General features: G+C 42.4%; 1 protein-coding gene across 12 annotated transcripts in view; it reads left to right on the top strand.

Moving 5' to 3' along the window:
• DENND1A (DENN domain containing 1A) overlaps positions 1 to 26,680 on the top strand; it is a 489,873-nt gene that overhangs the window by 305,613 nt on the left and 157,580 nt on the right. For all 12 annotated transcript variants that reach the window (XM_081803556.1, XM_081803552.1, XM_081803550.1 and 9 more), the window contains one exon: positions 8,585 to 8,686. In XM_081803556.1, the coding sequence (XP_081659682.1) occupies positions 8,585 to 8,686 (102 nt within the window). The remainder of the gene's footprint in view (positions 1 to 8,584; positions 8,687 to 26,680) is intronic.

The following is a 26,680-nucleotide window of genomic DNA, read 5'->3' as shown; positions in this document are numbered from 1 at the left end:
GTAAGAGCCATATTCTCCATCTTTCAAAATTAAAGCAGCTGCTGAGAAGTCAGACTTAAGGGAGACCTAATGTGGGGAGCCATATCAGTTTGCCTCTCTCACAGAGGGAGAGAGACTAGATTTACTTTGAGCCAAAGAAAAGCATTTTGTGGGTGTGATAATGCTCTGATTTGGGAACATGCTACGTCCTCTTGAAACAAGGTGTCCTTGCTGGAAGTCGGTCTGGACCTGTCCCCTTTCCTTGATCATCTAGCTGCTGGTCTCAAAGGTGCTGCCTCAGCCACGGGAGAGGAGACTAGGCTTTCAGGCCTCAGGGGTCACTCCAGCAGGGAGAAGGCCTGCCTGTGGTCAAGGCCAGTGCCCTGGGCAGATGGGAGGGAACATGGCCACGTAGGTGCCAAGTAAATACTTCTACTTTTTTTTCTCATTACGTACTCTTTTCACAACACTATGTATAGTAAGTGGCGATGGCCCCATTATATAGACGAGGAACCTGAAGTTCAACTAGATTTAAATAACTTGCCCTGGGTCCTATGAGTAAGAATTAAAGAAGATGAAACCCAAAGCCCAGTCCATCTGATTCACGCTCCTTCTACTTGGTCCTGCTGCTCCCCCAAACCTAGCTGACACAGGACTGCAAGGGTCTCTCAGAAGGTACCCAGGTAATGTTGCTGTTTTGATCTTCACTGGAGAGGCAACAGGACAGATTGAAGAAATAACATGTACCCTGGAGGTGTCTGCCTTTGCAGGTAGATTTTCTGACAGTGAAATACATTCCCGAGTGAATCCTTTTTATCAAAATAATTACTCTTACATTGTTTTTCATAATAATAGTAATAAATGCCCAGTGTTTATTATATAGCAAACGTTGTCCTAAGTACTTATACATATTTTAACTCATTTAATCACCGTAACAATCCAGTGAAGTCCATGCTCTCTACTGTTTGTATACCTACTGTTGAAGTATGAGATTTCTAGGGCGAAGTACACTCATCTTAAGTGCACAGCAAGATTAATCATCCATGTGACCACCACCAGATCAAGAAACAAAATATTAACAGTCCCCCAGAAGCCCCTCTTGTGTCTGCTTATAATCATTTGCCCTCTGACCTAAAGAAAACCATTATCCCGGGGGTCAGTACTGTTTTAATCTCATCGAACAGATGAAGAAACTGAGGCACGGGGAGGTTAAAGGGTTTGCACAAGGCAGCACATTTGTAACTGGCAGAGTTGGGAATTCAGACTTGGGCAGTCTGGCTCCAGAGAATGTGCTCCTATCCCTGAGACATAGCTGGGAAAAGAACACTAGATTGCTGGTGGTTTCAGTTTTAATAGCACGAAATCATCATAGTGGAGTCATAACAGCTTCTACCTTTGGTCTGAAAATCAGTTTAAATTCTTACAGTCTTGGAACTGCAATCCATTTTAGTGGCATAACTTTCAAGTTGCAAGGATAGAAACTCACTTCCCTTTATTGCTCACTTACTGCAATCAGGTACCGTGTTAAATTCTTTCCACACATTCTGTCACTTAACCCTCACAACACAGCTGTGCAGTAGGTAGTATTATCCCCATTTTATAGATAAGAAAACTGAGGCTCAGAAGTAAAGAGCTTGCTGGAGGTTACACAGTCACAGAGGCAAGGCTTGAATCTGGCTGTCTCATTCCAGAGCTCACAGTTTTAACCACCGTGTTAACTCCTATCTTACTTTCTGTGTCAACTGTGAATTAATTCTACACTAATTAATCATGATAATTTCACATGATTATTATCATTGCCATCATTATTCTTATTCCCATTACACTTCCTTGAGCAAACTCTATTTTGCTTACTTTGGGCTTCCGTTGTCCATTTGGGCTTACACTGACATCTGCTTCCGGGCCTGCCTCCCAACAGAGTGGAGCCAGCCACGATATCCCATTCATTCTCTGGTTAATAAGCATTTGCCCCATGTCAGGCACCGTGCTGGGCACTGGAGAGGGAGAGACAAATATGCCCCAGCTCTGCCCTGATGATGGTACTTCTGGAAGGACAAGAGAAAAGATGTACTGCATGCTAGCTCATTTACTCCATGCACGCTGCCTCACTGACCCCTATCCTAGGTAGGGAGCCGAATGCTCAGCTGAGGAAGCCAATGTGGAGCTGGGCCTCTGCTCCTCAAGGTCTAGGACCAGCTTTCAGCTTTCCTCCACATCTAGCTCCCAGCCTCCTCAGCCAGGGGAGCATCACATGCTTCTGACTGCTGTTTGAATCCCCTAGATTACACTGCCAGTGCAAACCCTTGCTTTTCACCTTATGGGCTGGTTCTGAGTCCTACATTTTGTCACTAGCTGCCCAGTCCCCTCCCTGGACAGGCAGGATCACTCCCATGGCGGGGGGGGGGGGGGGTGGGTGTGGTTTGAACTAGTGTCCCTGTTTTATATGTTAGGGAAGGAAACCCATTGTTTTCATATGACCAGTTTTAGAAAGTAAGGCTCAATAAAGTCTTGGTTTACAGGGGAAACACCAAAGGTAGAGTGATTCTCAAATAGACTCCACTTTTGTGTAGGGAAGTATATCAGGGGCATCTCTAGGGGCATTGGATTTTTATATTTATCCTAAGAAGGCATGAGCAGAAAAGCAAAGTTAAAAAAAAAAAAAAAAAATCCTGGGCTAGATAAAAGAAAGGAAAGAAGCAGGGAGCCAAACTCAGTTGCAAATCGATTTTTTACCAACTATTGTGATTTTATTTCATGTTCTGGATGTAGTACTAATGTGTTTATCAACTTCATTGGGATACAGTTTATGTACAAACCATCCATTTAAAGCATACAATTTAATGAATTGTGATCATTTCATACATTCATGAAACCACCGCCACCACAATATATAGAATATTCCCACCACCCTCAAAGGATTGTTCTTTTTAATTTAATAAAATAAAGCTCACTTATCTTGAGCTTCTCATGTGCCAGGCACCACTGTACTACTTTAAAAATGTTAACCCATTTAATCCTCATCACAAGCCTGTGAAGGAGGGACTGTTGTCATCCCCAGAGTATAGAGGACAACACTGGGGCACAGAGATGGAATGAAATGCCCAAGTTTGCACAGCTGGTGAGTGTTACAACTCACGGACTGGCTCCAGATCCTGTGCTCTTCACCTCTCAGCTCTTCTGCCTCTCATTCATTCATTCATTCAGGAATTGCCTACTGTGGGCCAGGTGTTGGGATAGGAACTGACAGTACAGAGATAGGTCTTTTTACCCCCAAGAAACCCACAGACTAGGGGAGGAACCGAATACCTCTATAAATAACTCTAGGTTGGTGTGTTATTCTGGTTGTGGGAATGACCTCAGGGGAGCACAGGGAAAGGCAAACTTGAGACCCTCTGAAGTGAGGTTGGCCAGGCTCAGCCAAGTTCTTAGGAATTATTGAAGGAAAGGGGACAGGCTGACAAGAGAGCCACTGTTTGCTGAATGCCTGTTAAGGTGTCCTGGGAATCGGGCTGACTCCTTTACATACGCTTGCTTATCTAACCCTCACAGCAACTCTCTGAGGGGGTACTGTCTTGATCCCCATTTCATAGATGAAGACCTGGAGGATTTAGGGGGGTGAGTGAGTTGCCTTAAGGCAGCCCTCAAGGTAGAGGTGCGATCCATAGGTGAAGCCTGTATTAGAGCCCATAACCTCTCAGCTGCACTGACCACCTCCCGAACGACGATGTTTCTTTCCCTGTCCTGAAAGGCTGGGGTCAGGCTAAGTCTGTCTGTGACAAAGCATGAAGAGAAAGACATTTCTGATTAACAATATTTATGGGAAGATGCCATTTTTGTGTGTTTCTCTGTGCAAGAAATGCCATTTGGAAAGTCGGTGTGCATGTCAGTATTTTTTTTTTTTTTTCATTCTGAGAAAAAGCCTGTGGAGTCTGGTGGGGGGAGGGTTTGCAGCTGGCAGGAGCTTTGGCATATGTTGTAACTAAAAAGAGAGGGAATGTGTTGGTGGGACAAGCTACCGGAGAGCTGTCTCGGTGTGCTGCGGTACTAGTAAGTGTTTTAATTGGGTAGGGTTTTTGGAGGACTATTTTGACATCTGCTCGTGTCTTTGCTGATTTTTCTTCACTTAGAGTAGGAAACACAAGCTGTGGATAAAATGACTTTAAAATAATTGGAAGTAAAGATATCTCCCTCAAAGTCGAATTTGAGAGGGACACTTTTTAAGAAGTGGAAAGTAAATTCCACTTCTAGGAATCCATCCTAAAGCACAAGGCTTTATGCCTACAAGTTTCACGACAATATTATATATAAAAATTTCTGAAAAACTGGAAATAACAGCCAACAGGAGGGGGTTGGTTGTGTTTTGTTTCCGTGAAATGGAACATTTTGTGGCAATTAGTAATGGTCTTTATAAAGTTTTTAATGAAATGGAGCATTCGTATGTTGTAATAATGAGAAAATCAGAAAGAAATATTAAGAATTGTTTTAACTATATTTTTTAAAGGAGGGATCGGGGTGAAGGGTTATGGAAGGAGACATCAAAACATTATCTCCAAACGGAGGGATGAGGGTAACTATAATTTCCTTCTTTGAACTTTTTTGTCCATCCCTTTTTTTTTCTTTTTTAGATTTTATTTATTTGACAGAGACAGTGAGAGGGGGATCACAACCGGGGAGTAGGAGAGGGAGAAGCAGGCCCCCCGCCGAGCAGGGAGCCCGACGTGGGGCTCGATCCCAGGACCCTAGGACCATGACCCGAGCCAAAGGCAGATGCTCAACAACTGAGCCACCCAGACACCCCCCCTTTTTTTTATTTTTAACAGGCGTATGTGATTTTTATGATATAAAAGGCGAGTGTTATTTTGTGTCAGAGAAAGCTGGCCCCGGAGTGTTCCTATAGCTTCATGCCCTACAGGTACTTGTTTTGAGGTCTGAGCAGTTGGATTTGGGTTGTCTTTAGAAATAGTTAGGCTTTTGAGTCAGAGTGGGTTCAGAAGTCAGCTCTGCTGCTCACTAGTGGTGTGATTTGGGGCATTTTCTTTGACCTCTCCAAGCCTCATTTTCTCATCCCTCCCATGGAGATGGTCCTATCTTCTCTTACCGTGGTTGGAATTAAGTGAGCTGGCAGCCAGTCATGGTCCAGCTTCCTCCTCTACCAGCACTTCTCACTGACACCCCCCCCAGTTTGAAGGTTTTTGTGGGATTAGGTTTTTGTTTGGTGGGGGGCAGGTGGGGGAGAGCGGTTGGCCTTTTTCTTCATTGCTCTTGTTCCCTAGAGCCTTTCAGGGATAAGGCACCATCCGGCCGAGCTGGCCTCTGATTCTCTCCTTGGGAACACTGAGCTTCAGGAAGGCCCTTGAGTCTACGCCAGCCCCTTTGGAAGAGGCCTTGCTGCCGGGAGGGCAGCATTGTCCTATAAGAGGAAGCTCTGCCGACCCAGCTCCTGCCTGGAGCCTGGGGCTTGGGCATTTTGGTTACTAAGGGGACCCTGGCCTGCTAAGTCAGAAAAAAGGGCCAGGTTTTTTCCTCTTCTTCAGCCTGCTGCCATTGTTGAAAAAGTAAACACTCCACACAGCTTAACCGGCAAGCCCTCCAGCCAGGAGTGGGAAGAAATCAAAAGCCTGTTCCAGCCCAGGCCATGGAGAGCCCACAAGGGCTGGTCTGTGCTGCTGGGGCCTCACTGGGAATACAGGAACAATGCCTGATTCTGGTCCAGAATCAACATCCCTCTTGCTGGGCCTTTCAGCCTCTGAAGCTTCTCTGCAGTGGCCAAGCCCCCTGCCCCCTTCTGTCTGGGGCCATTTAGAAGGTCAGATGAGGCAGAATAGGCAACTCTGGGGTGCAGTGACCATCCGGGCCTGGAGTCCCTTGCTGAGTTATGGAGTTCCTTGCGGCCCCTTCTCCAGTTCCATTTCTGGTGTTTCGGCTTTTGAGGTGACAGCCCCTTAGCTGCTGAGAAGGGGCCAGCAGGTTTTTGTCCTTAGGCAGTTGGCACTACAGCTTTCAGACTTGCCAGGGCTGATGTGTGGATTGTAAGAGTAATAATCATAGCTACTGTTTATCCTGTGTGCCTAGCACTGTGTGCATAGGGGGGGTAAGGACAGTGGTCACAGTTATCTTACCAGTTTTGCAGAAAAAGTAGCCAAATAGTAGCCGCATAACCTGCGGTAAGCCACTTCACCTCTCTGAGCCTGTTTCTCATTCCTGGGGCAGGAATGGTGATACTTTGTCTCTAGCTAAATTGTCAAATCCAAAAGGATCTGTGTGGGCTCTGACCGGTGAGAGGAGTGAAAAGGGTCGTTGTAGAGGCTGTTGTGTAACTTCCTGCCAGCATACCGCTAGGTGTTTAATCTGCTGGACTGAAAAACGAGGCAGCAAAGGAGCCCTGGACAGTTCACCATGAGTCTTAATGTTCTCATCTGAAAAGTGGGGATTGTGCTTTGTGAAACACTAGTGATTTGTGTTATTCTCAGGGCTCTTGGCTGATAGCTTTTTACCCTGTAAACAAAGCAGTCAATTAATGTGAGTGTTGGGGTTTGGAGGGCAGAATAAACTTGTAAGGAGGCAATTTTGTCCCTTCTCTGTGGTTCTCAGCCCATAGCGAACACTTAGGAAATGGTGAGTGGATTGAGAGGTTTGTGGGCTAGCCCCTGGTGGCTTGGAAGACTCAGTAGCAAAAGGAGTTTGAGGCTCCTAGGTGTGTTCAGTGGAGGGACCCAGGATGCTGCCACCTGAGACCATTTTCAACGGTAGGAGGCTTCTAACCAGCTCAGCTCCACCCTCCTGCTGGGAGGAATCTTAAAATGTTTACTTAAGCACCGTGTTCTGTCCTAGAGACTGCTGTTTGAGAGAATAAGCATCAGCCAGTATTACTAAGTGCTTACCAGGTGCCATCATTCTGGGTGCTGGTCATCATGCAGTGGTGAGCCAAATGGATGAGCCCCTAAAGGAGCCCACACCCCAGTAGAGGAAGGCAGGCAGGCAGAGGGGTGCTGGGGCTCAGGGACAAGGGCTCTGTGGAGGTCTCACTGAGATGCCCTGTGACAGGGGGGCTGACGGTGTGGTGCCATGGGAACATAGCTGTGGAGGCGGCCCATGCGATTATGTCCGCCCCTTACCTCACCTCTCTGAGCCTCCTTTTTCTCCAGGTACATACAATGAGGGTAATAACATGCACTTTGCAGAGTTTGGTAAGAGTTAAATGAGATAAAGTATAAAACACCAGTAGGCTTCTAGTTTATATTATATTATTATATATTCTGTATTATAATTGTCCATTTCTAGGTTGTTAGCAGACTCTGGCTTTAGCAGCCATAGATGGTCCAGCCCCAACACTAGGCTATGCAGTTCTCTTGGATGAATTAGGAAAAGGCATCTCCTTCCTCCCACCGCCACCACCCCTGACCTAGGCATGCGGCTTAGCAGATTTCAGCCCCAGCTGGCTGGCTGGGCGTCCTTGGGCAGTGCACATCTGCATGGTCATATGCAGTGCCTCAGAGGGCAGCTAATAGATTGATCCCTTACATATGTAAGGCGGCCATATGTCCCACTGTATGTCTTTTGCCCTGGCATATTATGTTGTCCTTCACACCCACAAATATTCCAGTTTGGGAACTGGAAGGTCTTTCTAATGAACCAAGGCCAAGTGGGATAAAGACAGCAGTTCTGAAGTTCTAGACTCTAAGGGAATGAGCTTTGATATTTGAGAGAAGAGGGTTGAATGAGATTGGGAGTGGTGGGTGAGCAGGAGAAAAATGGAGGTGGATTCCAGTAGTGAGTGAATAGCATGATTAGAAATTAAAAACTCAGGCTACACATAATCTCATACTTCTACAGTCTATGGAGAGTTGCTCCCAGATGGTGGACTTTTCCTTTCTCTGTATTTACCTATCCCTTCCTCCCCGGGGCACAGACATGTGGACCCAGTAAGCACGTCTCCCTTACCCTCTCCATCACCAGCCAGTAGAATAATAGATGGCCAGAGCCTCTGAGCCTTGACTCACTAACTGGGTTTCTATGGAAAATGGGACCCAACTGAAAGTGTGACCTTCCTACTTAATGTTTAAGGGAAATGTTAAATGTTAACACTAGGCCATACACCATATTCCAAACCCAAGTATGACAAGGTCCAAAAGAGAGATGGGCAAGTAGCTTTTGGTAAATGAAAGGGGATGGGTTGAATGTGGGTGTCATAGGGCCTAGCTGTACATCAAGAGTTCCTGGGGGCCAGAGTTTTAGACTGCAGCTTCTACTGTTTTAAAAAAAAAAAAGAAAAGAAAATATAAGAAAAAAATAATGTTGGAGTGTAAAGATCTCTCTTCCTAGCTGTGTGACCTGAGCATGTTAACTTAGTCAGCTTCATCTCTGTGAAACCCTTTCCACTCCTGGGACTTGGGGATGACTATAAAGCTTATAGAGTTTTTGTGACAGTTAAAAGGACTCAGAAAATGTGAACCACCTAGCATTGGGCCTGCCACAAAATGAGCCTTTGTCAAAGCCTTTGTCACTGTTCTTCCTTATGCCCCTTCCCCAGAGAGGGCCAGTGGAAGTATCTGTGGCCTCATGGTGCTTCAATGATTTTTTTCTCTTGGAAATTTTTTATTTGCAGAAAGTCAGAAACATGGCCCTAGATGATGTCGTGATCCTCAACGTGGACACCAACACCCTGGAAACTCCCTTTGATGACCTCCAGAGCCTCCCAAATGATGTGGTGGGTAATGAACTCTTGAGGTCTGACTCCTGTGAGTTGGGGGAGGGGACGTGGATGTGATTTCAGAGAAGGGGAAGGAGGGGAGACTGCTGTGGTTGTTTCTATCTCTGCTGTCTCTGCCCCCTTTGTCTCAGTGGAGAAAGTTGGAGGGTGGTTCATTTCTTTAGTCTTGCTTCGCTCTGATAACTTGCATCTGGAGGGCTGTGAAGCAATCCCCGGGTCTCCTCAGTTCCTCTTTCTGTGGGAGCCGGGGAGTCTGGGGGTCTTGCTGTCCCTCTCCAGCACATTGCGCTGGGCAACCCCACTGAAGAGGGACCAGAGGGCTTTCCATGTGAGCGACATGGGGCACTTCAAGTCTACATTTCTCTCCTGGACCATCATCAAGCAGCCGTTTTTCCATGTAGCAGGGTATCTGCTGACAGTGCTCTGTGGTTCCATGTCCCATAAATCTTGGTTACCTTAGGTCTAACCAGATAGCGAGCTCACTTTAGCAAAAGCAACTGGCTGCCACATTTGCCACGCTAACACATGACCACACGCTAGTCTCAATGTTACTACTCGGGTGGCCTCATGGGCAGCTGTTTGAAGTAGACCCAGTCTCCCCCTTGTCCATGTGAATGAGGAGGTTTGGGACTCCCTGGGAAATATGGTTTTGATGTTTCTGGTTTGACCTCCATGGCTCTGTCTGCTAGAAGATCTGTAAAGTTATTCTGGCTTCCAGACTGAAAGGAGTAGATGTTCCTGGCCACGTGTGCTGACATGGAATTGGGTTTGTGTCGCTAGGTTTATGTCATGGGAGGGGCTCCATTATTGCGAGGAGTCCCGATGGCCCCTTGGGGTTAGCTATCTGGAAGAGATTGCTGTTTGTTGATGAATGGCTTGCAACGTGGTTTCAAACTCCTCCACTCTTAACTCAGTATAAGATTTGGGGGAGTCATTTGTGCAATATAAAGATATTCCATTCATAACCTAATTAAACAATGGCTGCCATTAACTGACTTTCTCCGAGTTGAGCACTGTGCTAAGAGCTCATTATTGGCCTCTCATTTCCTCTTCACACTGCTCTGAGGAAGGTATTTTCCTTATTCCCACTTTACTCACCAAGCTAGAAAGAGGAGGAGCCAGGAGGCAAACCCAACTTCCTCACTCCTGAGAGCCATGGGGCCCCCATTGCCTCTCTAGGGCCTGCTGCATTCAGGGATCGCATTCAGTTAGCATCATAGCCCAATGGAGGAGGTGTTCTCTCTCCTTTTCACAGGGGAAAAGAGCCTCAGAGAGCACATGCCTTGCCATAGGTCATACGGCTGGCTGCGGCAGAGCTGAGATTCAACACCCCCAAAGCCCCACGCTGCCTCCTCTCCTTATATACTGCCCCCCTTCTACAGCAGAGAGATGGCAGAAGTAGGAAAAATGAAAGGAACAGACACTGTTAGGTTTGCTCTTCCTGTCTAGACAGGGTATGGGCCTGGGATCTTAGGTCCTCCTGACCATAGTTTGAGTTCTGTTGGTCCAAAGAATATGTGGTTTCCACCCTGGTTCCCTTTCAGTGGAAGAGCTTTTCCTTTAAGCCATGGGTGCCAGAGGTATGGACCTTGCAGCTCCTGAGTGAATATGGTAAGTGAGCCTAGGAATGGCCAGGAGCCCTGGGACGGCCCAGAGTGAGTGACTGGTGGTTAAGAAACCATGTAGTAGGATGGACTGGTCCCTCTGCAGTGCTCTGACCCAGTGCTGGGCATTAAGCAGCAAAGATAAAGCAGATCTAGTCCTTTCTTTCAGAGAGGAAAGTAGGGGATAAAAGATATGTAAATTACATCTATATCACGATATAGCATAATAGGGGCCACAAGGGAAATAGGAATCAAGCACAGAAGGGCCCGGGGGGATGAGAAAATTTGGGAGACAGGTAATAGAGGCTTCCTGAAGGTGGCACATTCCAAGATTGTTTGTTTGTTTAGAGAGGGAGCACACATCTGAGCATGTGTGTGCGAGATTGTACACAAGTGGGTGGGGAAGGAGCAGAGAAGAGGGAGAGAGAGAATTTTAAGCAGGCTGCATACGCAGCACGGAGCCTGATGTGGGGCTCAGTCTCACTACCCTGAGATCCTGACCTGAGCCGAAATCAAGTCGGATGCTTAACCGACTGAGCCACCCAGCTGTCCCCCCCCTCAAGATGCTTTTTAAATGATCAGTGAAGTGGTCTCAGGGAACCAAAGGAATGTGAGCAAGTTATTTTTTGTCTCTGAGCTCAGTCTCCCATCTTGGAAGGAGGAGTATGAGCCCTGTAGTTAGGATTGCTGTAGCAAATAAATGAGATGGTTACGTTCCTCAAATGCTTGGGACACTGCTCACACATTGTCAGTGTTCAATAAAAGGTACCTGCATTTGTTTTTCATAAAATTATTGTTAGTAGTTACAGCCAGAGTTAGAGGACAGTTGGTTCCTTAACAGTCCTCAGCCTACATGAAAAGGTCCTCTTCGTTTGCAAATTGGTTTGTGGCAGGGTTGAGAGTGTTCTACAATGATGTTCCAGCACGCGGCTCTAGACCCATTAAAGATTCCAAAGATATAGTAATGGAGAGGGAATGTGGTCTGTAAGGTATTTGTGTTTCAGTGGAACTCACAGATATGATTCTAAAAGGCTATGTGAACTATCAAATCCTTGAGAGAAGAAATCACATTCTGTGCTTCTCTGTGTCCCCTGCATTCAGCAAAGGTCCAGGTACTTTTAGGGTACCAGCATATCCACAGTTGACCTCACAATTTCCCCTTTTGTCAGAGCGGCCTGTTTACAGTATCTGACAAATTCTGCTTCTTAAACTATTTGTCAAATCCTCTTCCCCATCTCTCCCTACACCACCTAATCCAAGCTCTTATTTCTCTCCTGCACTATTATCAGCAGCCTCCGAACTTGGTCTTCAGAATCCAGCCCTTCCTCCTCTTGCACCAGAGCGACCTTTCCAAAAATAAATCTAACTATATTTCCCTCTTAAAACCACTCCATCAATGAATATAATTAAAAAACTAAAAAAACAAAACAAAACTCTGAAAGATAAAATATCCTCCCCGAACTTCCCAGTGCCTATAGCTTAGAGGCAAATTCCTTTTGTTGGCTTTGAAATCAGACAGACGTGTGTTTAAATCCTGGCTTCTTCACTTACTAGCCATGTGATCTCGGTCAAAATTCCTTAAGCTCTCTGAGCCTTCGTTTCCTCATAGGTTGTTGTGGGAATTGAATGTAATGTATATAATATATGTAAAACATATATCCTATGTGTATGATAGATGGTAGTGGTAATGATTTATGGGTGCAAATGATGATGATCATGGCATTCAGGGTCCTCCTTCAGGTTCTGACCCTCCTGTGTTTTCCCATAGCTTGAACTTACTCCCCTCCTAGCTCCAAACCCTTTATTATAGGTATTTGGAACTGTTAACTAGTTCTCCAAACCTCACAAGTTATTTTATAACTTCAAACTTTGCATACAGAGTTTCTTCCCCTCCCCCCCCCCAGTGTCCCATCTCACCTGTCAGTCTCTTACTCATTCTTCAAGACTAAATGTGAGGCTATAAAAACCTTCCCCGGGGCACCTGGCTGGCTCAGTCAGTAGAGCATGCGACTCTTAATCTCAGGGTCGTGAGTTCAAGCCTCAGGGTGGGTGTGGAGCCTACTTAAAAAAAAAAAAAAGTAAATAAATAAATAGTAAAAACCTTCCCTGACCTCTCCAAGTAATTTGACTGTATCTTTCTCTATATCTTCAGAGCTCCTTGTATTGATTGTGTTAATTATACTTGTCACCCAGCATTATCATTTATTACACATTTCTGGCTTTACCTTTTAAAATTGTCAGTTCTGTGAGGGCAGGAATTAAGTTTTATTCATCTTTGTTTCACAGAGATGTAGCAGCGACTGAATAGATAGATGGAAGGGTGGATGGGACATATGGATTGGGTTATTTTGGTAGATGAAATCTTGCAAAACATGGCACCCATGCTTGAAATTTTATTAAAAGAGGCCTTTGTTCTGCTTCTAGCCATGATGGAATAATTGGAACTGGCTTTATCCTCCCACCATTAACAACTAGAACTCTGGACAGATATAAAAACAACAGTTTTCACATGTTGGACAACAGGCACTTCAGGACATTGAACGGAAACAAGTGAAGGGAGGCCTACCATCTCCCCTGGCTTTTTGCGTTGAGACATTTCTGGACCGTGGTGCCACGAGGCGGGGGTTCCCCAGCAAAGCACAACAGTCTTGCTGAGTTGAAGGGTCAGAGATCTGAGGGAGAGGTGGTTTACATTTGTGGGTCAGAGTACCAGACTGGAAGGCACTCATCAAAAGAGCTCCAGAAATTGAAATCAGGTCCTCTTGACTAATGTGCTGAAGACTGGGCCTGCCCATGTGTAGGGTGGAGTTCACACAGAGTAGGAGACATTCAAATTCTGACCAACCAGAGTAAGGAGATCTTGTTGATCACTCGGAGCAATTGTTGGAGACCACAGGAGGCCATGCCTTGGTAGTACTCTGAGTTGGCTCTAGAGTAAAGATAATTTTAGCCTTGCCCTCACAAAGCTTAACAGCAAGCTTTGAGGAGCTTAAGAGAGGGCTTCGGGAATGCTGGCAACATGCTGGGGGGGTGTTGTTGTTGTTTAATACCAGTTACTGGTATTGGGCAAGAATTCGTCAAGCTGAACACCAATGTTATGTGTACTTTATGTTTGTAAACTTCAGTGAAAGTTTTAAGCAAAACTGTTTCTTTAAAAAGAAAAGGCCTGGTATGCAAGAAATTCAACTTTCTGTCAAAATAAACTTCAACCCTCTTTAAAAGAAGACAAATAGAGGTGCCTGGCTGACTCAGTCAGTGGAGCATGTGACTCTTAATATTGGGGTTGTGAGTTTGAGCCCCACACTGGGTGTAGAAATCACTTTAAAAAATTAAAAATCTTAAAAAATAAAAAAGACAATAAAATCCACACCCAACAGTATAACATTCACAGTATCTGCCATCCTATTGTAAAGGTACAAGAAACGTTGAGAATTAGAAAAATGTAACCCATAGCCAAGAGAAAAACTAGTTAATAGAAACAAGCTTGGAAATGACAGATATGGTGGAATTAGCAAAGACCTTAAGATATAAAGATTATAAATATGCTCATGAATTTAGAGGAAGACCTGAACTAAATGAGAAGAGAAACAGAAAATATAAAAAGACTGAAAAGGAACATGTAGATGTGGAAAATATCATACCTGGAATGAGTATTTCACTAAGGTTTAAGTGGATATTAGACACCACCACATAAAAGATGAGGGAACTTGAGAAACATAGCAATGAAAATTAGCCAGTATGAAGCAGAGAAAGAGAAAAGACAGGAAAAGGTTAATGGAACCTCAAGGACCCATAGCACAATATCAAGAGGACTAAGACACTTACCATCCTAGAAGGAGAAGAAAGTAGGGAAAGAGAAAAAATTATTTAAAGATTATAGCTTTTTTTTTTTTTTTTTTACTTTTGATGAAAATTATAAAGTCAGAGTCCTGAGAAGCTCAACAAACCACAAGCATAGTAGATCCAAACAAAACCACACAAAAGCCCAAAATGATAATTACTCAAAACCAGTGATAAAGAGAAAGGCTTAAAATTAGCTGGAGAAAAAAGACACATTGTATAAAAGAAAGAAGTAATGACGGAAGACTAATTATAAGAAGCTGCGTAAGCCAGGAGATAATGGAATGACATTTTAAAAGTAATGAAGGAACATTTTTGTCAACCTATAAATCTATGTCCTTCAATAGGATGAAAATATCCTTCAAGAAGGAAGGCAAAATTAAGACCTATTCAGAGAAAAAAAGTGAGAGAAAATCATTGTCAGCAGACACTACAAGAAATGTTAAAGGAAGTTCTTCAGAAGAAAAATGGGAGGGAAGAGTGCCAGCAATAGTTAGTATGTAGGTAAATATAACAGACTTCTGTTCTCATTTTTAGTTTCTACAAAAGACAAATGAGTATTTAAAGTAAAAATAATACCAATGTATTATGTGTTGTAACATGGGTAGAAGTAAAATATACGGCAACAGTAGCACAGAGGACAGGGTGGGGATGGAGAAAGGAAGTACACTGTTTAAAGATTCTTAAATTCTATGTAAACTGATATAACATAATTTGAAGGTAGACTATTAAGTTAAAGGTGTATACTGTAACTCTTAGAGGGGCCACTAAGGGGGAAAAAAACATGTAGCTAATAAGCCAACATTAAAAATCCAAAATATTTGGGGGGGAGGGGGGAGGATAAAGAAACCAAACACAGATGGAACAAATGGGTAAATCTATCATCCTGCTAACTTTCCTAACTATATTGATTATTACATTAAACGTATATTGTCTAAATACTCTTAATTAAAGGAGAGTAATAAATTACATAAATAATCAGAACCCAGTTGTATGCTGTCCACAAGAATTTCATTTTAAAGAGTCAGGTAGATGAAAAGTAAAAGGATGGAAAAGATACACAGTGCAAATGCCAACCAAAAGAGAGTGGATGGGGGACGAGAGGCAAATCTTCCTCATAGAGGAATTCCAAATAATATCTGTAGATACTCGCCTCTCTAGGAGAAGGAGCTTAATCCCGCTCACCCCTCTCCTGCAACACACACACACACACACACACACACACACGAGCGTGGGCTGGACTTAGTGACTCATTTCCAAGAAACGGAGTAGGGAAAGGGAAAAAGTGTAACTTGAGCGGACAAATGTCAAACACTACTTCAAGCGATTAACATCACCAGTGATGTCGTGTGGATATCACGTGACCTTGATACGATGAGGATACATGACCTCTCTGGTATTCTTTCCAAAAACCCAGTCAAATAATGACAAAAACTTCTGTTAAACTCAAATTGAGGGACATTCTATAACATACCTGCTGAGTACTTCTCAAAACTGTCAGGGTCCTAAAAAAAAAAAAAAAACATAGGAAAGACTGAGGCACAAGCTGAACACAAGGTGGAATTCTGGACCTGGATACTGGGATAGGAAAAGGACATTAATGGAAAAATCAGTGAAATCACAATAATGTTTGGAATTGAGTTAATAATGTGCCAGCATTGGCTTCTCAGTTTTGACAAATGTACTGTGATAATATAAGACCTACTCGGTGAAACTGAAACCAGAGTGTGGAGTATATGGGCACTCTCGTAGTATCTTTGCAACTTTTCTGGAAGTCTAAAACTATTCCAAAATAAATAGGATATTTTTTAAAAAGAAAAGAGAAAAGCAAATAAGGGAATGATTATAAAGAACTTGATGCCTATAACTTTTGATAAATTAGGTAAAATAAACATTCTTGGAAATACACAAATTACAGAAAGTTACACGATAAGAAAAATAACACTATTTCTATTAAGTAAATTTGAATTTGTAATTAAAACTCCCACAGAGAAAATTCCAGTTCCAGATAGTTTCATTAATTCTATCATGCACTTAAGAACAGATAGCATCTTACGCTAACTTTTTGAGAAAATAAAGGGGGGAAAAAAAAGAAAATAAAGGGGAAAGGAACACTTCCCTACTTACTTTATGAGGTTAGCATTACTCTGACATGAAAACCAAATGAAGAATTTACAAGAAAAGAAAACTACTGGCCAATATACCTCATAAATATATATGTAAAAATCTTTAATAAAATATTAACAATACATGGTGACCAAATGAATATAGATTGGCTAAATATTTGAAAATCAATCAATCTAGTTTACCATATCAACAGACTAAAAAAGAAAAACGGTATCAAAACATACCGACAAATTATTTTAGGAAAAACTCAGCACCCATCATGATTAAGAGATCCTCACAAACTAGGTATCCCCGTTGTGATCAAGAGCATCTAGAAAAAACCTACAGCTAACATCTTACTTAATGGTGAAAGAATAGAATGCTCTTCCTCTCAGAATGAGAACCAAAAAAAGGATATCTGCTCTTCCCATTTCTGTCCGGCATTGACTGGTCTTTCTAACCAGTTCGCTAAGACAAGGAAAAGAAAAACCCTAAATATTAGAAAGGAGGAAGTAAAACTGTCTTCATTCAGACATGATCCATGTATATGGGAAATCTAAGGAGTCTCATAAATGAGTTTAGCAAGCATGCAGGATAAGGTCAGTATATAAGACAAATATATTTCTATATACTAGTAATAAGCAGTTGGAAAATGAAAAATTTAAAGTGCCACTAAAAATAGCATACAAAACACAAAGTATTTAGGAATAAATTTAACAAAATATATGTAAAATTTGTATACCAAAAGCTATAAAATATTTCTGAGAAAAAATTTAAAAGACCTAAACAAATGGAGAGATATTCCATGTTTTGGATTGGAAGACTCAACATTTTAAAGATGTTAATTTTCCCTGAATTGATCTATAGATTCAATATATTCCCAACCCAAATTCCAGATGGCTTAAAAAGAAAAAAAAAACAACTTGACAAGCTAATTCTGAAATGTATATGAATATGCGACAGATCTGGAATAGCCGAAACACTGTTGAAAAAGAACAAAGTTGTAGGACTTACATTACCTACTTTCAAGACTTACTATGCAGTTATAATAAATGTAGCTTGTACAGATATATAGTTCAATAGAACACAACAAATATTTCAGAATTAGACCCACATGTAAATGGCCAGTGGATCTCCAACAAATACGCTAAAGTAATTCAGTAGAGAAATGATAGGGTTTTTTTTTTTTTTTCAACAGATGCTACCACAACAAAGTGAATCTCGACTTTTACCTCATGTAAATATTAGCTCAAAATGGATTATGGACTGAAACCCAGAAGCAAAAACTATAAGTAGAAGAAAATAGAGAAGAAAATCTTCATGAACTTGGGATAGGCAAAGATTTCTCAGATAAGACACAAAAAGCACACATCATAAAAGAAAAAGTGATCAATTAAACCTCATAAAAATAAAAGCTTATCTTTTTCAAAAGGCACCATTGAAAAAATGAAGAAGCAAGCCATAGACTGAAATATTCTCCATACGTATATATGAAAAAGGGTTTTTTCCCAGAATATACAAAGAACCCTCAAACTCAATAATAAGGAGACAGTCCAATTAAAAAGTAGCGAAAGATTGAAGAGACACTGAGCAGTAAAAGATATTCAAATGGCCAATGCACACAACCCTTGAAGGAGCAGATTAGTAACACAATGAGCATACCGCCTTATACCCACTGGTGTGACCAAAATAAAATGACTGCATTTCTTATAAATGTGTATCTTAAACCTATGTTTACTCTCTGACAAAGTATTTCACTCCTGGGTATTCACCCAAGAAAATTAAAACTTACGTGCACACAAATACATGTATGTAAATGTCCTTAAGCAGCTTTTTTCATAATCACCAAAAACTGGAAATAACCCAAGTGTCCTTCAACTGGTGAATGTATAAACAAAGGAATACTACTCAGCAATAGAAAGAAACAATTGATCTGTTCAACAACATGGGTGAATCTGAACTATCTCACACTGAGCAAAAGAAGCCAGACATAAGGGAATATACTATATGATTTCATTTATGTAAGATTCTAGAAGAGAGAAAGCTGTTCTGTGGTGGATGAAGGCAGATCAGCAGTTTCCTTGGGCTGGGATGGGGAGGACGGGGACTGACTGACAGGGGCACCGAGGAACATTTTGGGGTGAAGGAAGCATTCTGTTTCTTGATTGTGGTGGTGGTCACACAGGTGGCATACATTTGTCACAACTCCTCAAACTGTGTTTTGTATGCATTCTGTCATATATCCGTTATGACTCAAGGTAATTTTTAAAAAGAAGAGGACTGGGGGCGCCTGGGTGGCTCAGTCGTTAAGCGTCTGCCTTCGGCTCAGGTCATGATCCCAGGGTCCTGGGATTGAGCCCCGCATCAGGCTCCCTGCTCTGCGGGAAGCCTTCTTCTCCCTCTCCCACTCCCCCTGCTTGTGTTCCTTCTCTCGCTGTGTCTCTCTGTCAAATAAATAAATAAAATCTTTAAAAAAAATAAAAAATAAAAAAAATAAAATAAAAAGAAGAGGACTTGGAAATGAATTTTAAAAAGGAGCCTCCAATATTGAGTAGCTTTCAGAATAGCACTGTTGATTTTCATGTGATTTATGAACACGGGTAAAGGGGTAACTTTAGACATAGGGTGGTTCTGGCTTTCTACTAGGTACCTAGACAGATGGACAAGGCTAATACTGTTGTATTTTGTTGGGTTCCATGAGACTTACAGATATAACATTTCTTTTTTCTTTTTTTTTGCAGGCTCCCCGTGGAGCAGGGAGCCCGATGTGGGACTCGATCCCAGGACACTGGGATCATGACCTGAGCCGAAGGCAGACGCTTAACGACTGAGCCACCCAGGCGTCCCCAGATACAACATTTCTTACTGACAATATTGTATTGTTCCCCAGCTGTGGATTTTGGAGGAGGAATGTTGCAAGAATAGTCCATTTCTTATTGATCTCCATGCCTGCTTATAGACTTCATGTTTATCTCAAGGCCACCAAGGTGCAGAGAACAAAAACATAATGTCCCCTCCCTCCACAGCCTTTTAACTAAGCACTCTTCACCTATTTCTTCCCTAAATTTTAAATAACATCTCTTGTTCCTTCAAGAGTATTAAGTGTAGGGGCACCTGGGTGGCTCAGTCGATTAAGCATCCTACTCTTGATTTCAGCTCAGGTCATGATCTCAGGGTCGTGAGATCAAACTTTGCATCAGGCTCCGTGTTGGGCATGGAGCCTGCTTGAGATTCTCTCTCTCTCTCCCTCCCTCTCTGCTTCTACTCCCCCTAAAAAAAAAATTATTATAATAAATAAATAAATAAATAAATTCTTTAAAAAAAAAAAAGAGTACCAGGGCACCTGGGTGGCTCAGATGGTTAAGCGTCTGCTTTCGGCTCAGGTTGTGATCCCAGGTTCCTGGGATGGAGCCCCGCATCCGGTCCCTGCTCTGCGGGGAGCCTGCTTCTCTCTCTCCTGCTCCCTCTGCTTGTGTTCCCTCTCTCGCTGTGTCTCTCTCTGTCAAGTAAATAAATAAAATCTTTATATAAAAAAAAAATGAGTATTAAATGTAAGCTGCTTAGCCAGTACATAGATTGTAGGGCTTTTAAAAAGCTTGATAAAAGGGAGTTCAAACTCTTCCAGGCTTCCAGTGATGTGGACATACCACATTTTATTACTGGAGAACAAGATTTCCCATGGCTCAGTTAGAGTCCTTTTTAATATTCGTTGGCCTGGAATTTGTAGGCTTTTGTGTATGCACATATATGTGGAAGCCTTTACTGTCCGCTTACTTTTTACTTCATGCTTTCTATAGCCTGAGTGGTGCTCTTTTATAATACACTTTCTTATATGAGGATATATGTAATGGGACATTAAAGTGTATTCTTTTTTGACCGAGTAATTTGACTTTAAGGTTTTTTCTTTCTGGCAAATACTTCTAAATGGAGAAAGTCACCTAACCAAATAGCATTGTTTATGTTAATGTTAGCTGAAGTTGGAAGCAACCTTAATATCCAAAATTAAGGGGAGTAATTAAGGTAATCTAACCTACTGCTATTCAGTGGCATGTACCCTACAGTCATTAAAAATGATGGTTATGAAGATTATGGGCAACACAGGAAATGCCAAAGATACAATTTAGTGAAGAAAGCAGAATATTAAGTGATACATCCACCATGAGACTAAGGAAGAAAAACAGCCAGATACCCAGAAGTAAAAGATTTTTAAAATACCTTCCAAATTGCCAACAGTAGTGTATTAAGATGGTAACGTCAAGGGTTAGCATTTTTCTCCTATTTTCCAAATTTTCCATAATATGACTATTACCAGTTTTATGATGGAAAAATCATCTTTCCTCGTCTCATCTGAAACACTGGAATGTTTTGGCTTTGGGCTTCATGGTTTGTAGGTCTTCAGGTGTCTGCCTGTCACCAGTCACTCATCCCTCATGCTTTTAAGTAATTGTCTGTAGGTCTCTGTTCTGTGTTGGCCACTCTCCATGATAGTGTCCACTCCATAACTTGTAAATTTGATGCAGAGAGAGAGAAGGAGCATCGTGATCCAGTGGGGCCTTGCCCTGAGTGTGTGTATATGATTTGTCAACAATCAAGTATTTTATGGGAGTTTATGGGACTTCATTAAAGATGCTGGAGCAGGAGCACTGTGGGACATCAGAAGAGACCTCAGCAATAAACCGCAGCTCCAAGCTTTGGAATGCAGTAAATGTTTAAGAGACTTCCTTCCTTTCATTACTGAATTTTACTTTACTTTTATACCAGTAAAGAGTTGTGTTTTATTGGTTGAAGTTTCTTGATTCCGTTTCCCCAGGTCTGTTTAAAAGCTACATTTTATCTTTGAGGATGTTTGGCTCGTGGTGGAGGAAATGCTGCCAGCGAATTCAATTAACTGGCAGAGCTCACAGATACTGTACACGGATTTCTTTTTTTCTTCTTTTTCACAACTGCTACGTAAACACAGCTGGGTTTAATATTTGTCGTAACAAAGATTTAACTTGAATCATTTCACTCCGGGTAATTAATGCTTGGAATCTCGGCTACTTTTTCGTTCGTCCGCTTGTAATCCTCTGCATTTCTTTACTCTGGCTATCTAGATAATGATGTGTGCTCCTCTAGGTCTTTGCCCTGCCTTAAAACTGCTTAATATTTGGCCATTCCCACTAGAGAGCAGATGCTTTTCTTTGCAAGAATTGAATTTCTGTCAGCTCTTTTATGCATCATGTGTTTGGAACTGTAAGTGGATCAAGTTGTTCATCACAGCAGGGACACTGTGAAACACATCTATTATACACACTTCCCACCCCCCCCCTTCCTGTTTTTTTCTCCCTCGAGGAGGTAGAGATGCCCAGATCCCATTGGGAGATATCTCACTCTGCGCGGATGTATCCATGTGATCCACCATGGATCCAGCCTGGCTGCATCCCTAAGCATGGAAATCTATATCCATTCAGCCCAGGATTGTTGCTGAGACAAATCCCGCTTTTATCTTTGTAAACACCACGCACTTCATTAACTCCCAAATACACACCGAGTTTGGGTCACTAAATAAACCCACCAGGCTTAGCATAATGAGTGACATTTCAGTAATTGATGCCCTAGAAAATGTTAATTGTGAGTCCATTATTCTTTTTTATGCTACAATAATGGCTAGGGTGGTTTTGGCTTTGGAGTTGAGTTGTGTGGAAGAACAGTCACCATCTATTAGGCTCCTACTATGTGCCAGGCACTGTGCTAGAGGCTTTGAAAGTCTTGACATTTAATCTACATAACAATTCTGAAACAAATGTCTTGGAGGTGGTGGTACTTTCCCCCTTTTTTATGGATGAAGAGAAGAGGTTAAGTAGCTTGCCTAGAGGCCTCCAGCAAATAGCCAGCCTCTGAGGCAGAAGTTGAACCCAGACTAAAAATCAGCGTACTTTTGGGTGTTGTACTTTCATGCTCAGGGTTCGCTAGGCATACATTCATCCGTTGGTTGGTTGATAACACCGATCCATTCCACATGTATATTACGAGCGGCCCCATTCCACGTGAAGTCTCAGGCCAGTTGGCTTTAGCCAACACCTCTCTATCCATCTAAATCTGAGCTGCTGGTGATATTTGGAGTTGTTTATTTAGTTTTGCTTTTTCTATCAGAGCTCGGTGTGAATGTAATCCAACAGCCCCAAGCAACCTACCACGTTCTTACAGTTTTCATTTTGCGAGTTTCAATCCCTAGATTTAGCTTTGAGCTGATGGCTAAAAATTCCAAATCTGAGTAGTTTAGTTTGTCAACATTGCTTTGAAAAGCCGGAGTCTTGATGATGTTCCTGCTGTGATAAGCTCATCTTTTAGGTCTCAGATAGTGCTGCTGAGGGCAAAAGTGCATTTTGGTGCATTTTTAATAGATATCATTCAATTTGCAGGAGTCATTCTGGGACATTCACATTCTGACTGAAATACCACCGATCTATAGAATTAATTATAGTTAAATAGATAGGTGGCTTTTGCCCATGAAGAAAGTCATTAATCTCTTGATAAACATTTTTAGTTACGGTTAACTTTAGTCTTTCTGCAAATACTTTTCATTAGAACCAGGCATTAGTGTCCTGGTTCATTAGAAATAGACCAACCCCTTTTATTTTTGATTTGCAGTCCATTTTGTTGTTGAAAGATGTTGGCATTAAAAAAAAAAAAATTGGCGGAGATATGTTGTAAAAAAAACAAAACAAAACACGTATAACTTCCCTCTTGCAAGTGCATATCTGTTTTTTTCAAAGGTAACTTACATTTGTATTTTGTGCCTTGTGTTTGCAAGAGAATGGTTCTTGGTTTATTCATGTTGACAACTGAAAAGCCTTAGACCTAATTAAAAGAATTTCCACGAGCACCTTTACTGAACCATTTCATTACGCGGCACTGCACAGATTGCATTGTGAAACATGGTGATAGTTTAAATCTGACCTTTAAACCTAAACTGCCAGAAGTATGGGGGAGAAAACCCTTCTTTGAAAATACTCCCCGGATATATATATATATATGTATATGTATGTATGTATGTATATAGGCATACATGTATGCACATATTTGGTTAGAAATAATCCTTTTATTGAATGACCACCTAATAATATAAATACACATTTATTCTGAGCTCAGATCTTGCTTGTAGCCTCCTTGAGCTTGGGCAGAATTTTCAGCTGCATTAATTTTGTGTGTGTTTGTGTGTGTATGTGTGGTGTTTTAAAGCTAAATTGTTTTATAGGGAAAACAAAGACAATTTCACTTCCTCTGGGCAAAAAAAAAAAAAAGTGCTTGGAGGAAGAAGAGTATTACAAATAGGTAGAAAAATACAAAAGTTGTTGCTGCTGTGTTTCAGTTTAAAATGCGAGGTACTTGTTTTAAACACATGGGGAGGGGCTGGAGTGCTTTAGTGTGTGCAAGACTCCTCCTGAGCTTTGTTTGGCAGATAGTGGAAATGGGCCTTTTTGTTTTAAAATTGTACTTTTTTATTCCCAAGAATGTCATCCTAAGGACTTGATAGTTTGTTCTTAAGATGCTCAACAAAGCCATTATAGCGTATAGTGAAGTAGCCATTCACATAATGAAAATTGATCCTTTTGTCCAACAAAAGCTGCTTAGATTGTAAGGCTTGCCTCTAACTTTCTGACTTAATGCTCAACCAGTGAGATGTCAGGAGAGACAGAGGGAGCAGAAACCTGGGCCCCTAGGGTCAGAGCCAGCTCCAGCTTGGAGCTCCACATAACTAGCACAGTCCCCACTCCCCCATGGAGAACCAGAATTTTTGAGGGGAAAATGGGATGCAGAAGAAGCAATTAAAGCCAACTGAGGTCAAGGTACAACCATGTTCTCAAGAAAGAAACAGAAAAGCAAGGAATGAAAGGAAGCAATAATGGAGATATATTAAGTTGGGGAAGAAATAAACCAGTATCAAGGACAGATCTAATTTGCTGGTTTTAAGAAATCCTGGCAGCAGTGAGAATCAAAGAAATAGCACAGACCTTGGGGTAAGACGGACTTGGGCTTGACTTTGGCCTCTGCTCTTCGCTGTACTAGCTGTGTGACGTGGGGCTGAGCCTCACTTTCCCTATCTGTAGAGTGGGGATAATCATGCCTGTCTAGCCCAGTTCTGAAATTTTAACACAGCTGGGTATGAAAACACCTGCCATGATGTTTGGTACCTAGTGTGGGACGGGAGTGGGGGAGGGGTTGTGTGATAAATACTAATTCTTCCTCCTTTCTCCTAATGAATTCCTGGTTTTCCCAGAAACTGTTACTGTGAAAGACAGTGGGTGGGATTGCCTTCACATATCAAGACTTTTTGCTTCAAATGGGAGGCAAGAACTAAGGCATCGGTAGATACACTGCCATTTTTCGCTGCCAGTGTGAAAGTAGCAGAGGGAGTCAGTGTCTGTGTGTCCCTGGAAATGGGAAAACAAGGCAATAGTTTGTTCTCCCCTCTCCAGACCCAGACATTCCCCAGGAGATCTTATAACAAAGCCTTGATATCTAGCTTATTCAGGAAAGGAAGAATCACTGCCTTAGTCCTTACAGGCCATTTTTTAAAGGGGAAAGAAAGTGTGATTCTCTTACCTCCTCCCAGCTGCTGCTGGGTGTCCTATTGGTCAAAACAACAAATCTTTTAACTTCATTTCGACACTGAGCAGTTAATGCAAGAAGTGGGGCCCCCTGAACAGTCTAACTTGAGTCAGACTGTTAAAAGAACTCTCTACTTGAGGTGTTTTGCCAGCACTGAGGATGGTCCTAGTTCCTGCCTTCCTAGAACATACAGTGTAATAGAAAAGACACATTTACGGGATTGTTGCGACAGGCACCATTACATTTGCTCTGTGTCTCTGAAGGAGAGGTACCAGGAGAGTTTATGACAGGGAACCTTGGTCTATTCTGAGGGGTCAGGCCCAGGAAGTGATTCTGTTTGAGCCGAGACCTGAAGAGTGAGTAGTCATTGTCCAGTATGGTAGCCACTATTCACATGTGGCTGTTTAAATTTTAGTTGATTAAAATGGAATAAAATAAAATAAAACATTCGGTTCCTCAGTCACACAAGGCACATTTCCAGCCCTCACTTGCAGCTGCCACAGCAGACGACACAGGTGATAAATTATGGACGGCACTGGGTTGTGGGCAAGGGGGTGATGGTGCTGGGAGCGCTCCAGAGGAGTAGGCCTACCAAAGGTCTTGGGGTGCGAGAGAGGCCAGTGTGACTGGGGCCCAGATAGCGTGGCTGACGCCGTGGAGGGGATGCAGGGCCTCGAATCTGAAAGAAGCTGAGGCCGGTCACTCGGGGCCTTGCAGGCCAGGCTAGGACTTTAGTCTCTTTCGTCCAAGCAGTGGGGAGGCTGCACAAAGATCCTAGCAATCAGAAGGGCACAAAACAGAAAGTGAAAGCATCCCTGCAGGGTCTGTGCTTTTCATGCTTGATCCATGGCTTTTTAGATTTTTAGTTCACATATAAACTTACATAGATATGTGGTTTTTTTAAATGATTCATGCGGTATGTATTGCTCAGCAACTTGCATTTTTGCCCCCGTCTGGCAGTATTTTGTGGACATCTTTTCCTGTCAGGTGGATAGGTAAATAGTGGGCCATCTTTCTCTCCACCTTCCCCCGCACCCGCCACAAGTTGCAACCAAGTAATAAAGAAACCTATATTTATTGAGCACAAATAGTTTATCTTCATTCTCGTGGGGGGGGAAGATACGTAAAAACTAGTTATACAAAAAGCTAAATACTAGGATGGTGATACATACCACTTGAGAGTTCCTTTCGAAGTAGTAACGAACTACCTTGTGGCTGGTCTTGGGTGAGCCTGACTGCAAGCTCTCCTGTGCTGGGTCCTGGTCATCCGCGGCTGTCCCTAGCACCTTTCCAGCATGGGGCCTGCAAAGATTAGGCATCAACCAAAGGAATAAGCTAATGTGCCCTGAGAAAGTGCTATTTGTTCTGACAGAGGGCATCACAGAAAAAGCCTTTTGGCTTTTTTTTTTTTTTTTTTTGATAGAAGGATTTTGTTCAAGAATGTGGGGGGGAGGGGTAAACAACATTCCAGGCTTTTAAGGATGGTTTGGAGGCCTCTGAAACTCAGTAGAGGACAACGTTGGAAATGGAGCTTGAATCGAGCCTGGAATATTTTGCTAAGGAATTTGGACTTTATCATGTTAGCACTACGGAGCCCCTGAAAGTTTTGGAGGACTGGAGTAATAGGATGCAACCTCTTGTTTTAGAAAGACAAGTTCATGCAAAAGACGGATGAAAATAGAAGAGCCACCAGTTGAAAGATGGTTGCAGCGACGTGGATGGAACTGGAGGGTATTATGTTGAGCAAAATAAGTCAAACAGAGAAAGACATGTATCATATGACCTTACTGATACGAGGAATTCTTAATCGCAGGAAACAAACTGAGGGTTGCTGGAGTGGGGGGTGGGG

This window comes from Leptonychotes weddellii, chromosome 14 (assembly GCF_054177405.1).
Source record: "Leptonychotes weddellii isolate Sample4059 chromosome 14, ASM5417740v2, whole genome shotgun sequence".
NCBI classification, from domain to species: Eukaryota; Metazoa; Chordata; class Mammalia; order Carnivora; family Phocidae; genus Leptonychotes; species Leptonychotes weddellii.
This window is presented reverse-complemented; position numbering and strand designations above follow the sequence as displayed.